We start from the raw sequence: 18,400 nt of genomic DNA, 5'->3' as shown, positions 1-18,400 counted from the left end.
TCCCTTACATCCCTTACATCCCTTACATCCCTTACATCCCTTACATCCCTTACATCCCTTACATCCCTTACATCCCTTACATCCCTTACATCTGTGGTGGAAATGCTAAGTCATAGCTTGAAACAGCAACTGAGCACCTGGTGGGAAGGCAGGGCCAACTCAGAGGAGCTCAGGTGCATGCAATGCAGCTGAGTGACTGGAAGGGGTGGAGCCAGGATCCGCCCCTTCCTAGACTTCATTTAAGGGTTGGCAGTGGAGGTGAGGGTGTCTCTTGTTGGAGATCCCTATCTATTTGTGTCTTTCCAGTGGTAAGCAGCTCTTCTTCCTTCATTTTTGCAGCTGCTGCACTTGGGCTCATTCTCGTTTGCTGAAGGCTTTGTCACCCTGCTAGTATCGCGATACTTTCCATCCCTTTATAGAATTATGCCATCACTCTATCAAGTGCCAGTTTTTATGCAGTTTAGTGTGACTAAGAAATAAAATCAGAAGAAAGGTGGTGGTTTTAGATGCAGCAACGCTGCATGAAACTGAAAGTTCTCTATATATCTGAATGAACAGGAGCTCTTGGCATGCTAAGGAGTACTGGGGAGCTGCCAGAATCCAGGCTTGGCTGAGAATCTTGAGAAAGTGGAAATTCTAGCATCTGTGTGTGTAGTATGTGTGCAAAATGCATTCTGGTATTTAAATCTTAAATTGATGTTTACAATTGAAAAGGATTTAGGAGAAGCTTAGTGATTTCCCAAAGTGAAATGGAAAGAACTCTGCCTCTGTAGCTCAGCTGAAATTTCAACAGGAGTTTGGATAGCAGAGAGCTCTTCAGTTGAGCAGCAAGTGTCAGACATGCAGCAGCATCTGTTAGTTGGATGCCATAGTGTAAGGAATATGTTGAATTGTGAGAGTGATTAACTGCAGTGTGATTTGCCTATGATTACAGTGAATTCCTTTGGATTTCAGCGTGTCTCAGAAAATAATGTTTTAACAGCAAACGGGGTGAGGGTTTAAGCAAGGATCACTGGGCAAACATTCTATGAATCGAAATGTTCATGAGATCAAGCTAAATGTTCTTTATGACCTTGTTTTGAGATATCTGTGATTCTGCTTCTCTAGTTAAAATCATAACTGCAATAACTAAAGTCAGTTATCCAAATTAGCTGGCACTTCCTGTAAGCAAAACACCTGCAATTTTTTGTTAGTCACCTCAGTTATTAACCAGAGAGGAATCTTTGACACATACTGTTTTCTTGAGAAGTTTGTTTTCATCATAGCTGCTTGGATTTTTGAAAGAAGGTAAGCAGTGAGTTTGCTGTACTTCAGTCAAAACAGTGCCGTTTGTGTGCTTCTCATATATTGCATAGCAAGGTATAAACAGTGCAAAAGACCTTCGGAATGCTCTCTGTAGTAGAGTGAACTTGATTCGTACTGACTAGAAGGAAAAAAATAGCAATCTTTTAACTCAGCTGGCTGTATCACTGTGTTTGTTTTCATGTTGTAAATAGTGACATCCATGGAGCTGCCAGAAGGCCTTTAGGTTATATGCATCTCTCTGCAGCATGAGGATGTTTGTACCTGGTGTCCTGGAGAAATCTTTTCAAAAGAGCTTTACGTTGTGCAAATGTGATCCCTGTAGGGTGCTAAAATTTTTAAAACTTATAGTTAGACAATTAACACTTTTTGCCTCATTTGTACCTTCAAAGCCTTCTGTTTCCATGTCTTACAGCAAGCACCTTTCTGAAAGCATCAGGTACTGTATAATGGAAGAGTTACTAATAGGAAATTGAAATTGGGACAAACATCTTAATAAAAATAGATTGTTTCCTGCTATATTTCACAATTAATATTTCATGTTGTTGAATACAATGTTAATACATTATTGTGTACAAAACCCTTAGAAACTATAGAAGCACTCATACTATTGATGATCAAGTTTAGAATTAACATAGCAGGCTTTTTGAACTCAAGGGTTTTTTATTTTCAGAAATGCCCCAAAAAGTATGAAGACAAGAAATACCTCCAGTTTTGGACCGTCACAGTTGCAGCTGGCTGCTGAACGCTGCTGTTTACATGGGCTGTTTAGACCAGACTGCTGGCTGGGAAGGCACTGAGCACAATCCCTTTCTGCCTGCCAGTAGAAGGGCTGAGCCACCCTGCATGGGGAGGGGATGCCTGAGGCTTTTCTCTTACCACTTGTGTTGTTCCCTGGCTGGCTAGGAGTCCTAGAGGGTAGGGAAGAGAGATGATCAGGAGTAGTGACCAATGTTAACTCAGACTTTCAGGCTGACTGTTTCCACCCAGCACGGACTTGTTCCAAGGCTCATAATTCCTCGCATAGTTCCTTGCCACTGACTTAGAATTCTCGCTTATGTTTCCTGCAGAGTATACATCTGTGCTCTTTTATCCTGGAACTCCTAATAGTACTGCTGTTTCTAATGGGGAGGACCTAGTTTTACTGAAGAATCCAGGCGGTGGCTTGCCAATGCAATTGAGAAAATGGCTGAGTAGAGGCACTGTTACATACTTCTAGGGATTAGAGGAACAACAGTGTTTTCTTCCTTACAGCAAAAAATATTATTGATAGGGCTATTGGGAATGCTTTTGAACTAAATGGGGAAGTATTGATGTAATATTAGGAGGAAATTCTTTGCTCAGAGAGTAGTGAGGTGCTGGCACAGCTGCCTAGAGAAGCTGTGGTGCCCCATCCCTGGAGACATTTAAGGCCAGGTTGGATGGGCCCTAGATAGCTGAGCTGCTGGAGGGCAGCCCTGCTCATGGCAGGGGGTAGAGCGGGGTGAGTGTTGAGGGCCTTTCCAACCCAAACCATTCTGAGATTCTGTGATTAGGGTGGAAAGCAGTTAAGAGAACTTTTGCCCTGTACCTTGGTACCGGTGGCATGTTTTTTTCCTCCTTTTCCTGTAGATGTTCCACTTAGTGCTTCTAGCACAGTGCGCTATTTTGGTAACAGAACTGATAAATAAAAGAGACAGTGGAAGGGGGAAGACAGTGTAAATTTTGAAACTTCTCATGTTGACGAAACTTTGTGTCAATTCATGCTTCTCCTAACCTTCCACTTTTCTCTGTACTCTTCCACAAAGTAGGTAAATGCTGCTAAGGAGCATGTGAGGGCACTGAGGTTTATGGTATGTAGCATTTGGCTTTCTTGACCTTCTGTGCATGGTGACTGTGCTTGCAGTTGAAGAAACAATTTCTTCTCATCCTTGGAATAGTTAACTCTAGGCTCTACTATAGATAAGCTTTGAGCCTTGTGGTCGAATGCCATCAGAGATATTCATTACAGGTTGAGTATTACTTGCTGTTACAATACCTAGGCAGCTTTTTTTTTTTTTTTTTTGGCTGTGGTGTGCTGTTCCTGTCTCAACAGTTATCAGTATTCAGAGATTTGGTTAGAAGATGGCAGTGACATCAGAAGTAACTTGAATATCAGAGGATGATCAGTGGCACAAAGTCCAGTCAGAGGCCAGTGGCAAGCAGTGTAACCCAAGGGTCAGTATTGGGTTCAATCCTGTTCAACATCTTCATTACCTGGATTGATGAGACAGAATTTACCCTTGGCAAGCTTTCGGGTGTCTCAAAACTGGAAGGAGTGACTGCTACACCACAGGACTGTGTTGCCATCCAGAAGGACCTCAGCAGGCTGGAGAGATGGACAGGAAACTCCTGAAGTTCAGTAAGGAAAAGTGAAAAGTTCTGCACCTGTGTGGGATCAACCCCAAGCACCAGGATGCACTGGGAACATGGAAAACAGCTCTGCAGAAATAGACCTGGGAGTCCTGTTGGACACCAAGCAGACATGAGCCAGAAATGTGCCCTTGCTGCAAAGAACGCTAACAGTATTTAGTCTGCATTCAAAGTAGTATTGTAGGTAGGTGATGAGTGGTGATTCTTGCCATCTACTCAACATTGGAGTGATGTATCCCATTGTGGGCTTCCCAGTACAAGAGAGATATGAACTTCCTGGACTGTCCAGAGTCACTGGAATGGCACTGGAGCATCATTCACCTGCTTTAAAGCTCAAAGAGCTGGTTCAACCTAGAAGAAGCTCAAAGGAATCTTATAAAATCTTATAAATGACAGGAAGTTATCAAGAAGATATCAATGGTGCCTACTGCCAGGACAAGAGGCAATAGGCTCAAGCTGGAACACCAGAGGTTCTCACTGAACACTGGGAAACATTTTATTTACTGTGCAGGTAAGAGAGCACTGGCACAGTTTTCCCAGGAAGATTGTGGAGTATTTTGCCTGGAGATCTTTAAAAGCCACCAGTCCATGGGCCTGGGCAGAGGCTTCTAGCTAGCTCTACTTGTGCAGAGGGATTGGATAAGATGACCTCCCTCCTCTTGGAAAGGGACAAGAAGTCCCTTTCAATCAAGCATTCTGTGATTCCGTAGAAACAAAATTTTACAATGGACAAGTTATTACCAGCTGTTGATATGCTGGTACTTACTTTGTCAGGAGCAGCAAAAGTCAAATAACTGGTTGGTAGGAATGGGCTTCTAATGACAACATAAGTGTGCAGTTAGGACAATGATGTGAATGTATCAGTATATGGAGAATGCTGCAGATTTAAAAAAAAAAAAAAAACATTTTTTTTTTTTTTGTCTTTAGCCACAGAGAAGTTCTGTTACTCATAAGCAATGGTTGGATTTCTCAGGAGAAATCTGCTATCTGTCTCCTTTACTTCACAGTTCTGTCCCTTACAGGAATGCAGGAGCTCTCCTGGCTATATGCAGAGGGAATTACACCTATATCCTTCCCAATATATCAGTCTTTGATAGAGGAAGTCAAACAGGTTTGTTGCCCTTATGGGAAGTATGAGCTGAGCTCCTCATGTTTCCAGTTCTTCTGCAGTGTCTCATGTCGTCTTTCATCATGTGCAGCAGTGGATACCAAAGAGTACACCAAGAGGTCTTCCACTTCCCTATAATAGAATTGTCACTGAATTTGTATTGTCTCATAAACCTTTCTTCATTTCTGATAAGAAATGTGAGTAACACTAGAAAAAAGAAATTTCAGTTCTGCTTCTCTGCATTAGCATTAAATACAAACCCACAGACTATAGCTTCAAACTAATTAAGTCTCTCTAATGAGTGCCCTTCCTGTTATTTCAGAGTGTGGAAAAATTGCCAGAAATACATACATTTGATTTAGAAAATGCAAAATGGATCATAAGGAGAAAGGCATACTTACATTAAGAAATAATGATAATAATTTAACTAAAAAGCTCTGCTCTGGTTTAGCCTTACTGGAACACAGGCTTATTATTTTCAAAAGATGCTTTTATTTGTTTGCTGCTGTAATATAGAGAGGAACTCAAAAACAGACAGACTTTATTCAAACAATTTCCTTTGTGCTGGGCTCTACATTGCCACATTTCAGAACAAAGGGAATCTTTATCTCAAAGTTTATAGACTCCTGGAAGCTAATTTTATAGCACAAAGCCTGTCAAATGTTTAACTATCATCACTGTTGCACTAGTATAATATTTTAGTTAGATGTTTATCGTGGCATAGCTGTAATGAAAATAGAGTGCTGTTTAAAATCACAGAGCTCTGTGTTTAGTCATAGGAGATGCATGGAATTGGGTGGGGTTTTTTTGTCATACATATAATAACACATTTGTACTGTACTCGAGGATTGCTAACAAAACAGATGAAGTGCATTGAATAATTAAAAAGTATTTTATATGGAGTACAATTTTGTCATGTTGTATTTAAGGGTATCACTTGGCTTCAGAAGTGCTTGGGTTTGCCAGTTGTTACCTTCCTGGTTTACTTTATGATTTCAATTGCTGCATTGCAACCTAATATGAGAGGCCATCTCAATTCCTCATTTTGATTAAGCCTTTCTGGGCTCGTCACATAGAAAAGTAGAATTTTTTTTTTTTAATTTTGATTTCCCACAATGGATATATCAGTATGTAGGCATGTTTAGGCACAGAATTTTACTGATGGCTAAATAAATGAGACTTTAGGCTTGCTCCATTTGAGTGGCTGAAGCAAATTCACAAATCAAAGGAGATAGGACTGGCCTTTTATGACTTGAACAGACTGGGTTTTCTTCACAACTCTTACATAGGTTTCCACAGATCCTTTATATATTTCACAGAAATATTTCAAAGCAAAAAGTTTTATCTTTCCTGAACGTACTATGAGAGCTGAACTAAAAGGACACAGATATTTTATTTCAGATTTGTATGCTCTACTTTAATCCACTGCCCTTTAAAGTATAACCCATGATAGAAGGTTACCAGATTGTCTCCTGCTTTCATTGCAGTGTACGCTATCCATTTTTTTAATAAAATACATGTTCCACTTTAAGAACATTTATGAACACTGTAACTTTTTCAGGACTGAATTCTGAAAGATGCCAAGGACCAATATTTCCCGTATTTTTCAGTGAACATAAGTGTCTTCCCTGACATTCTTAGGAGTCTGATCATTATACTAGTATATAGCAGATGGAGATGACAGAGGGTGAGCTTTGGCAGCACCGTAAGGCAGATATCATCTTTACTATGACCATCTCCAATGGAGAGACAAGCACTCCAACAGAACTTCAAGCTGCTACTTCCAGTTTATAATGGGGGTCCTTTTTTAGGTGCTCGTTACTGTGATATTTGTAACAATGACAAGTAAACAATTGGTTGCTCAAAATACTACCACTGTCTGAGTGTTTATGAATGCTTGGTTGTCTGTTCTTTTTTTCTGTTGAGCTAAATTAATGTTCTTAATTTAAAACTAATAGTGTCTAGTGCTATGGAATTCTACAGAAGAAATTGTCGTACGTAGACCGTTATTTCAAGAATAATCGTTGGTTATTTCTGCTAGAAATAAATGAAATTGCAGTATACCATATGTGGGTTTTATTGCAGATTTTGAGTAAGTAGGAAATTCTACTGCAAAATTTTTGATTAAGACCAACATTTTAAAGACTGAAAATTAAAAACTACTGTCACATCGTGGACCTCTTTGTATATACACAATAATTGTACAGTCTTTTTCTATTCACTTTTTCTCAGAAATATCATTGGAGGCATTTCATTGAAGTGCTTAAAACTAATTGTATATATATTCTGACTTTTATATATGAAAACTTTACTGATTGCACAGCTGTATTTCAGATGTAAATCACAACCTAAGAGGTGTAAACAGCTCACTTCTCTGTTATAGGAGAAGTTAATAAGGTGAGGTAAAAGTCTGTGGAATATCCTTAAGAAAATCATTTGCAGAAATCCCTGTAGAGTTTAAGAACTTTGTAAGGCAGGTTTACCTGAGTATAGTTGGGTATGCTATAGGTATCTATGCATTTCAGTAGAGAGGCTTATTCAGGGCCTAGGGCTCAGAATAGTTAACACAGACATCAGTTTTGCTATGTTAAAGAGTTTTGTTTAATTTCTCTCCATCACTGACTACCATCTAGAAAATTAAAAACAGTAAGACTTCTGCAAATGTGGGAACTGTTCATTTTGAAATGCTTTTGATTCTAATGTATTGTTCAGTTAACCTGAAAAATCTTTGGGAGCTTTCATACAAAGAACAACTTCCAGTCAGAATTTAAAAGAATGCAAGAACTGGGCAGATTAAGAAAAACAAGTGATAACCCATCTTCTGTTATATCACTAGATTTTATTTTCAGCTTGAATGATAGTAGTGAACAAATCTATATTGTCATTATATAACCTTTTTTTTTTTTTTTTTTTTTTTTTTTTCCGTTGCTTTTTAGATCTAACTGTGCTGAAAACATCCGTAAGCACATTTTGCATACAGGAAAGCATGAGGGAGTGAAAATGTATAACTGTCCTAAATGTGACTATGGAACCAATATCCCCGTAGAGTTCCGTAACCACTTGAAAGAACTGCACCCAGATATTGAAAATCCTGATCTGGCGTACCTACATGCTGGTAAGGTCATTCTTCTCTTGCTTACAAATTCTTTGCTTTTCTACAATGAGCATGCTTAAATGATAGCAATAAGAAAGCTAGCTGTTTTGAAGAACGTGACTTTAAAGTGAGTTTGGTTCTCTGCAAGTTTTCACAGGGGGTGATGGCCATGCATCAAGCACTGAAATCCATTCGTGTTTCATAAGCAAGGTTTACAGTTCAATTCGTGAACATCAGAAATGTGCTGTTAAGGTAATGCCTCATCTTGAAATTTTGTTGAAAATTTTTAGGAAAGTTGTTTTTTTTTGTTTTTTTTTTTAACATGTAGTAAACCCCTAAGAACAGAAAACCAAAATCTCTTAGGAATACAGTGGCAAAGGAATGTACTGCTTCAAAAATTCCTATATTTCATTACAACAGAACAGTGTTTAGCATAAGAATATGGAACAGCAGAGATCTAACAATAACTTCCGTGTATGTTTTGAGGCTTTACACTGGAGAGCGTATATGAGAAAATCCCTGGAAGAATGCAAAAAAGGATATTGCTTTAGGAGCAGAATTAAAAGTTTGGGATGTTTTCTACCTAGGAAAAATGTATTTATATATTGCAGAGATTGTGAAGTTCAAAACAGAAGAGCAACAAAATCAATTTTTGGATCAAAAAAATGGGAGAAAACAGTTTAGTGGGAGGAGGCTAGGAACAATGGCAAACTTGAATGAAACTTTATCTTAATTCAGGAGAGGCAGATAAGTTAGACATCACTGAGAGGATAGGTAAGTCAGAGGAGAGGAAGAAAGAACAGATGGTGAGAAGAAAGTGTTTGGAATTCACAAACTCTTCCCAAACAGAGGAGGAAGAAGCTTTGTGGGCCAAATCTTCCTTAATATGCAGATTAATCTTTTGTTGAAGTTTTGCTGTTAGTATTGTTCTGTCAGATTTGAATCTTCTTCTATGAGGAATTGTTTCATAATTTTTGAGTCACGTACATGGGATGAAGATGACCTAGGGAGCTTTCATTCAGCTCTATGCAAGTGCGTGTGCTGAAGTTATTTTAAAACCTTTCACTCTTCTCAGAACGGCTGCTTACTTTCCTGACTAGAGGCAGTGTGTAATTTGTACCATATATTTCTATTTGCCAAGTATTCCACTTCATTTTGGAACCAATCATCAGGTCATGTCAGCATATGGTGGATAATATCTGGATGTGCAAAAAAGTGCCAGTTGGCAGAATACCAATTTTAAAATAGGTCAGAAAACTGATTGCATTTTGCCATAGTTCTAACTAACATGAATGAACGTTGAACTCAGCTTAAATCCAGACACTATGGGATTCTCACTGTCATAATCTCACTTACGATAATATAACAACTAAAACACTTTCAATAGACAAATATACCTTTCTCGTATGTGAAAGAGGTAACACTGGTGCAACTACTGACATTTTTCTAAAACTTCAAAATCTGTGCATTGTTTGTTCAAAACTCCAGTATCTAACTAAATTAATTGCTCATTGCTTTGACAAGTGGAACAAGAGAAGGAGCAGTACCTATGGTAGAAGATAGAGATCGGTTCTCCAGCTGCTTTTCTCAATACTTTTTCTGCTTTCAAACAGCACTGCTTGGTAGTGATAATTTTAGTTTGAAGTAAATGTTTGCCATTTAGGAGCTTTTGTCTTATAGGCATTATGATACTATTATGATGTGTTATTTATATCCAAAGAGAAAAATATCTATGGATTGACATCTCCGTTATTCCACTGCAGAAACCATGGCATCTCACTACTGCGTAGTGGTCTTGTGTGGCTATTAAACTGGCTGCAACGCAAAAAGTTCTTTGGAGAGAAGAGGAGCAGATTGCTAATTATTGTTTTGATAACGTTGAAGGTTATGCAACAATATCAGGCTTTTTTTCTGTATCATTTCTGTGCTGCGGAAGTAGTTCGTATTAAAAGTGAACATGATCCTTGAGAATGAGTGCTGCTCTGGGATACCAAAATAACCCATTTTTTTCTGCATTACTATAATGGGCTTATTCTCTGAGTTTCCCCTTGTGCAAATTAGATGCAATGCTGACATAGTTCAAGGCAAAAAACTTCTGCTTAAAAAAGGCTTTGCTGTAGTCACTTATGTGATTACGGAACTGCTTAAGACATCGAACAGAAAACTTGGAGCTGTTCTGCTAATTTAGAATTAGGAGTCATGAACTATTTCTCATGAATTAAAAAAAGAAAAAAAAATCAAGGCAGGCAGATGAATTTATTGTATTCTTTGGTACATCCATTCTTTCCTTGAAAGCAATCCTACGCTTGTGAAGCCTTCAAATTATCCAGCATGCTCTGAGCGTGTCTGCCTCTGGGAGTATGCAGTGGTGGAGGATTGCTTATTCCTTTGGATCCTGGCAGAAGGAAAAGCATGAGCCACATCCCTTTGCTGTGCAGCCCTGTTCTGGGGCCTGCTTGGAAGAGCCTTGTGCTGCTGTGGAAAATTATAGGTGTCTCTGGGGTTGGGCATCCACAGAACAAAGATCATGATGATAGTGTTTTGGCAGTTTGCTGCCTACGTGGTGATTGAAGGCTTAGTGCTCATGAAAAGTTACATAATTCATGACCAAAATGATAGATAGACACTTGATTATAGTGTATGAGTTGCTTCACAGGGAGAAAATATCAGACGTGAGCTACTCCTAATCTAGCTGAGAAAAACCTAAAAAAATAGTTACTGACTGCATAGTCAGACAAATTGAAATCAGAAACAAGGTGCAAACACTTAAATATGAGTTTGATTGAGCTGTGACAGCAACTAGCAGAAGAAATTTCCCCTGTTCCACTTCTTTGAACTTTGGGAAAACTGGATACCTTCCTGGAAGATAGCTTTTAGGTAGGCCTGAGGTTGCTGGGCACACTGCAATACTCATTTAAGATAATTTAATGGGCTTTGATGCACCAGAAATCAGGCTATTATCTGATAGTCCTTTCTGCTCTTAAGTCTTAAAACAGCCTGTTGGTAAGGGTTCCACCTGTGCATGTGTGTAGGTGCTGGAATAGCTGAGGACACATGTAAATTCTTCAGCGTGGTCTTCCTCTTGGAGATGACATTCCCATCATCGACACTGAATTCCTTCTCTCTGAGCTTGAAGTACCTGTGGCTATCTGATAGATATATCTTCCTCTCTGATATGTAGTTTTAAATTCTTAATAAAATGCATAGGAACAGATAAATTTTTAACTTTAAGAGGTGTTAGAAGAATTCCTAGGAAATTCTGCTCTTCTGTTTGGCAATACTCATGTTTTGTTATTGGCTTCTGAAGTCTGACATAAATGAAAACGACAGGTCAATTAAGCATCTGTTCAGCAAGCCAGGCCTGCCTCCTGCTCTTTTTTTAGTTTGGGAGAACAGTTTTAGCTCTTGCCAGAGAACAATGAAAAAAGGGAAGTTTACAGCAAAATCACTTTTATTCATAAGTTTGAAAAATATTTTTTGAACTTTTTTTGAAGTTCAGTTTTCAAAAGGCTGTGCCTCCACACTTTCCTCTTTCCATTTCTTTACCTTTTGAGAAAGCAAGCCGTACCAGCAAGCTGCAACCTGATTACATCATCAACAAGGGACCAAATTGTGATGCTATCAGTTGTAACAGTTGCAATATTCATGAACGGAATTCTGAAAGTTCAAATAGTTAATCCCAAATAAAATTGTGATCTTTATCCCACTTGACAGCTACATTTATCAAATTATTAAGAGAAAAAATTGATTGCTAAAAGTTATGGTGTGATCTATTATGTGATTTTATCAAGGTATAACTGTATTACCAAGTGGAAACTGCAGACTTATTCAGAATGTGAATTGGACGCACATAAACTGATAATATATCAATTATACCAGTGTTCTAGAGATTTTCTATTTCAAATTTATTTTTTCCCTTATCTTTTTACAACCTCTGACTCTTTAGTAGGAAGTATAAAGTTGGAAGCAAATTAGGAAAAATAAAATAATAGTCTTTGTTTACTGTTATATTCTCTGAATTCATCGTGCCACAGAAATATAAATTCAGTGAATGCTATGGGTGAAATCATGGAAATACGAATCAGTTAATTCCTTGTGCAGACACTTATTTCAGACATTAAGTAAAGCCTCCAAAGAATGGATAAACAATTTTATTTGAAAGCATATTAAACTTTGTCTTGATATAGTTCTGCTCTTAGTCTTTATCACAGTTTAAATAAAACATTCTTCAAATGCTGTAATTTAAATCAATATTAAGAATCTGCCATTGCTAGATATAAGCAAATCAGGTAGAAGCCTTTTCTGTAGGAATACTGCTTGGATTGTTAGTCAGATAAAACATTATTTTTGATAGCTGATATCTTTTAAAAAAAAAAAAAAAAATAGAAAAAGAAAAGCAGCAGCAGCTCTGCTTCAAACAGGTTTGCTCTTGTCATAGCTATTAGTGCCAGTCTTTCAATAGCATGTCATGTTGATTGGCAGACACTCCCTTTCCTCTTTTGTGAAGAATAATAATTTTAGTGTGTGCTTGAAATAAAAACCTAGTATAAGTGATTTGCTGTTTGTAAAGGAGAAAGCTAGGTTCCTTGTAACCTATGTAGATTAAGTATTATTGTGTTTCAGGGAAAATTAATCTACATTTTAAAAAAAAAAAAAAAACTGAAACGGGAGTCATTTTGATTATTTTTATATCTGTCTTCTGTTAGGAGGCATTGTATGCCTGGAAGAATTTCCCTAGCCGCTGTCTCTATCTTGGTGGTCATGACCATGGAGTTGGTACTTTCCAGGTAGCCACTGACATGAAGAAAGATATGATTTTATTTTTTTTTCCTTGTCTAATATGTAGCTTTTGCTACTCCTATAGAAGGCCTTTGTTGTTCATTTCATGGTTCCTCAGCTGCTTTTCCTGAGGAGTCAGCATTTAGTGCTGCTGAGTGACATGAGAGTGCTGAAGTATTTTGATGCAAATATTACATCATCTAACATGCAAAAAACCCACCACTGTTAACATTAGTAATACTGCATTAAGTGAACACTATTCTCAAATGAGTGAAGGAATGAATCTCAGTTGGAAAAAAATGTTTGGGATATGATTTTAAGAAAAAGGGAATTTTTTGTCTAGACCGAAGTCTGGAACTTCCCTTACTGCCTTTGATCAGTGGAAGGTTATGTTTGTCACATCGTGCACTGTTTTTCTATCAGAAAATTTGATTTTGTGCTGTCGGTTCATTACACAAGTACTTTTTGTGATCTGTAGCACCAATGACACTCATAGTTGTAATCTGACATTCTGTTAATGCCTTTCTGCCCACATCCCCCTGCTCAGGGAGTTTCCTGCCCCTCTTTATTCTCTGAAGGACCATCCCAATTTGTTATAGGTAGCTAATTTTCTTCCAGAGTGACCTGTTAGAGTTTCCTTGCCTGTGTCTAAATAAATAATCTGGGGGATAGGATTCTGTGATAGCTCGTATCTGCTTTCCTATCGCTCTTCCTTGTGCTTTCCTGTTCCTGGGGAAGGAACACTTTGCCTCACCTGGGTGCTAGCTGTGCAGAAGATGAGAACAGAAATTCTCATCAGTTTTGGAATCGTAAGATCATAGAATATATGGAACCCTTCAGGATCATTGAGTCCAACTCCTGGCTCCGCACAGAAACACCCAAAAATCAGAACACATTCCTGTGTCGAGTCCTAAAGCCAGCCTTGTATCTACCCTCAAAAGATCATCAGATAGATAGAGGTCTGCTTTGAAAATTATTTGTAATCCATTGCATGATGCTGGTAGCCACATACTGCTTCCCTACTTGTGTTCACAAAGACTGTTGCCTTTGCAGGGATGTCAGGTTTGCTGATGAAAAGGAGGTAATCTTACTCCAAGGTATTACTTGGAGTAATTACACTGATAGATATTAAAACCTTCATGAAGAACATGAGATGTATTATTGGCTATTTTCTGCTAAAAATAGAATATCCTAACATAAAACTTTTAAAGCAAGGCTTAAATATTAAATTAGAGAAGTCGAAGTCCCTCAAGATGAGGTAGCGCATGTAGGAAGGCAAAGTATTGAATTCTGCCAGGAAAAAACACTATGCATATTGGTATGTGGCAAATCTAAGTATTAATATGAAACACTTGTATTCAAATATTAATATATAAAAATTCTGAGATAAACATAAGCAATACATTAGGCTCATCAAGAAAACGTTTGAGATAAAAAATAATGATGAACTTTGCAGAAGCATTAGAAAGTAAAGATGTATATTGTGCAGGAGTTATGCAGGATGTTTTTAAGTCTGGAGATTGTCCACCCATAAAATTTAATTTCTTTTCCTATGAGGAGAAATCCTTGTAAGAGTAGATCTCTTAGTGTATCATCCAGGGAAGTTATGCTCGGGTCCTAAGAAAGCTCTCAGTAATTGTGTTTATTAAGGCAAGCACAAGGTGTAAGATGGAAAGTGGAGAATGGAAATGCTTATTTGTAAGATAATATATAATATTATTGAAATGTGCTGTGAATTTATTTACCCCTGTGTATGTATAATATAAATATCTATACAGAGTTTTATAAGCATCATCCCTATTACAAACTAATTATTGAGGGACAGGTTTTAGTGGGAAATATTGGTGATAGGTGGACAGTTGGACTGGATGATGTTAGAGGTCTTCTCCAACCTTGGTGATTCTATTATTCTGTGATTACTTGGAGGATTGAACTAAAATGTACTTGCAAGACCTGAGAGCACACTATATTTCAGTGTGACGATATACCAGAGTTCACTCTGCCTACATAATACCACCACCTGTTGGCCTTTGTCAATGTGGCTATTCATTATTTAGTGGGCACTAAATTTGCTATTGCATCTGAGGTGCTACCAGCATCTCAACAACATGCACAGAAAGAGTGTGCTCCTAATAAATCATTTAAATGATTATTATATGCAAGTCTCTTTTGATTTACTTGCAAGCCATTGTCTCAATTTTCTGTTTTTTTTTTTTAATTACAGAATTGTTTATCAGAAAATTTTGCTGCTACACAAAATGGAAAAAATAATATTAAGTAATTTTGCAATCAGAAATGTTTAAATATATGTGGATAATGTTAGATACAGAAGGACTGAATCAAGCATTACTTGTGTACTTTACTAGATCAAGTCATTAGTGAGGAGAAGAGCCCTCAACAGTAATTGCTCCAATGAATCACAAATCATTGGCATTCCATGCTGATTTTTAAAATTTCTTTTGGGCTTTCTTTTTGTTTGCTTTCATTGATCCAACATATGCTGCACCGACATTCCATTAATTTCTTGACGTGGCATCTTGGATCTTGACCTTTTGCAAGCAGGGATGCCTTGTCTGTCTGGTACACGTGTTCTTTTGTACTTCTTCTAATTTCTACTTTACTTCCAATAGTTCTTCATAATTTTTCCCATCTTTTCATTTACCGGGTCTTTGGTACCTTTCAAATGCTAAATGCTCTCCCATATATCCTTAGTAACCATGCTGGATTTTTCTGTCCTTTTTAATATTTAGGTTTTATTGGATGAATGTAGATTGCACCTTTTCTAACTGTGCCTTAAATAATTGCCACTTAAGGGAATTAAGAAGTACAAGGGAAGGAAAATGCTGACCCATAGACTAAGCAGAAGGAAAAAACGTTCCCACTGGGTCCAATTTCCTAAGAAGGACCATCAGGATAGTGACTAGGACCTGAAATTATGGGCTGAATGACCTCTAAAAAATTATCAATTCAAAGAGGAGCTTGTCTGTAACTGTTTGCACTAAAGGAAATGAAGATAGGTAGAAGTCTCACAGAAGAAAGATTGTTTCAGTTTCTTGGTGAACATAGAAGAGCATGGTATGAAACCATCGTGTAAATACATTGCATGCAGACTCTCTGTAATTCTTGAATCATGTCAAAAAAACAGAGGCAGATATTATCTCTAACTCCCAACGTGTCAACTAGTTTATAAACCCTGGTTCTAAATGGGAAGATAAATGTACATCTTCTGAATTTAAGGTATTTTATTCAGGTCTTGCATTTATTGGAAACAGTGCATGCTCATCAATATCTCACATCAAAGAAATTAGCTGTACAAAAACTGCTGCAGATCTAATACAGGTGTGTTCCTTCTCTGAGCCACTGCAGTCTGACTTTCATATAGTATTCACTGATAATACGAAAGGACCTTAAAGTGAATGCAGTTTTCATGTAAATCACATGGGAACCTGAGTATAAATGAAAACTTTGGGGCTACAGATAATACAAATTACTGACTGAGCTCCGCAATACTGGGTTAAAGACATTGCTGCTTCTATAGAGATATGGGCTGTGAGAAGTAGTTGTGCAAGACACTGGGAGCAAAGCTGCTGGACAGGTTTCTGCACACTACTTAAGAGGATTTTTTAGGTACTAGAAGGATTGACTACTTTTCAACTTAGAATTTAGAAACCTAGACTTTTTTTCAGAAACTGGAGTTTCCTTATCAACCAGTGTATGTTGAAAATAGTTTGTTGCTGTATGGTTTTTAGAAATATAATGGTGTTGCAGAGGTGGTCAACATGCTTAAAATGTTAAAAAGACTACCGTATGGCAATCTAAGCTATGTCTTGACCTCCTTCGTGACTTGCCAAAATGGTACTTTTTAGTCTAAACAGTAATAGCAGGTAAAACTTTTCAGAGCAAAGTTTGTCAAAGATTTAGAAGAATTGGTCTGTTTTGAAGTGATAGCATTCAGAGGGAACTTTTGAGATGGAATTATTTATTGATGGGGGAGGGGGAAAGATAAAACCTTGGTCATCTAGTTGTCTCAAGAGACACTGAAAATTTTTAGGGAAACATTTTTTATTTAACATAGATTTCAGATTCAGGGTATGTATTTGCAATGTAGATGTTTTCAGAACACTTCTAAGAGGACAATGGAAAGGACGCATCAATTGCAGAAGGATTTGGTCAGGTTGGGGATACTTGCTACACAGAGAGTAAATCAATACAACTTGTGAGCAAAGTAAAGTGTTTGAGGATCTCAGGAAAGCAGAGAGAACTAATGATATTTTGATGTGTGCTGAGTGGAGAGATTGGGACAAATCATTCAGAAAGTATTTCAGCTCTGTTATCATCTTCTCACTAGAAATGGAAAGGGGAGGGAATAGCTGCCCCCAGAAGCTATGGTGCCCCATCCCTGGAGGCACTCAAGGCCAGGTTGGATGGGGCCCTGGGCAGCTGAGCTCATGGAGGCAGCCATGCCTATGGCATGGGATGGGGTGGGCTTTGAGGGCTCTTCCTACCCAAGTTGTTCTGTCATTCTATGATCTGTTTAGAATTTTTACAAAACTTTTTTTTTATCAGTCTGTATACTTTTCCTTTGCTTAAATTAAAAGTGCAGCTGTTTTTACTTCATAAGAATTTTGAAAATAAATACCTTTATTTCATAAAAATGTTAAAGAGGTAAACTAAGATGTTTCAATTATTTACTCCAGTATTTTTTGGAGAAAATCAATGTATTTGTGGTCCGATTTCTTCTGATGCCGATGGGCAGAAAAATGGGTGTCCTTGGAAAATGTAGAAATAGGTTTGTTATAGAAAGAAATTGTACCTTAGTTTAAAATGTAATGTGTTTTTGTAAAGCTCTAAGTATACTTTAATTTAACTCTTACTAACATAATATAGCGTTACACTACATTTCTCAAAGCAGTTCTGTTTTTCTGAATGTGGTTGTGTCCGTTTCATAGGCTTCACAAGATATCCATGTATAAATATTGGTAAGCATTATTATCAGCTGTTTTCTTTTACTATTTTAGTTTTTCACATTCTGTCTCGTATTTCCAGGAAGTGGTAATTGTTACATATACACTTACATGAGAAAAATTCGTGGAAGTAGATTTAAAGAAGAAAGAGAGAATTTCTAGTAGACTTTGTCTATGTGGACTGAGTTAAACCAAACTAGTCCTCATTTTTCATGTATTTCTGAATGTAAGTAGACAACTATTAGCACTTAAAGGCATAGGTCACATACTTACTACCAGGTTTCTTTTTTTTTAAGAGTGTTTAGAGGACGTATTCTAAGCTTTTTTTTAGTAAGTCTGATTTGTTTTGGAAAGCACACATTATCTGATTCTTTTATATTTATAATTAAAATTTTCAAAAGAATAAATAAACATGATTTCTGAAGTTCTGGTGAGGAAGTACAGTGTTGGGTATAAGAAAATGCAGTGTTGAGAATAGAAAGAAATAGAGCCAGGCCAAGTTACCAGTCTGCATGTTGTTGTGTTGTGCTGAAACATTACCCTCTGCTACGGTATGGATTGTACAGAGCGAGATGTGTTCCAACAATTGAAAGCTTTAGGCTTCTAAGATGCTTAGAACTAAAGGCAGTTATTGTTCCAGTTACATGAGGTAGGTGATAACTTAAATTGCTTATTTTCATTTTCTGGTAAACTTTTATTTTTCACTCTTATCGTTCAGAAATGAGGTTTTAAGTGTGTTGAACTGTTATGAATGTCCTTCAG

The 18,400-nt window shown here is 37.4% G+C and overlaps 1 protein-coding gene across 2 annotated transcripts in view; it reads left to right on the top strand.

Annotated features, from left to right (window-relative positions):
- The window catches only part of ZNF407 (zinc finger protein 407), a 339,779-nt gene that overhangs the window by 236,817 nt on the left and 84,562 nt on the right, over positions 1-18,400 (top strand). For both annotated transcript variants that reach the window (XM_042869285.1, XM_042869286.1), the window contains exon 8: positions 7,738-7,916. In XM_042869285.1, the coding sequence (XP_042725219.1) occupies positions 7,738-7,916 (179 nt within the window). The remainder of the gene's footprint in view (positions 1-7,737; positions 7,917-18,400) is intronic.

Source organism: Lagopus leucura, unplaced genomic scaffold (genome assembly GCF_019238085.1).
Source record: "Lagopus leucura isolate 7727_CA_CO unplaced genomic scaffold, USGS_WTPT01 Super-Scaffold_100002, whole genome shotgun sequence".
Lineage (NCBI taxonomy): Eukaryota > Metazoa > Chordata > Aves > Galliformes > Phasianidae > Lagopus > Lagopus leucura.
The sequence above is the reverse complement of the archived record's forward strand: the minus strand, read 5'-3'. Positions and strand labels throughout refer to the sequence as shown.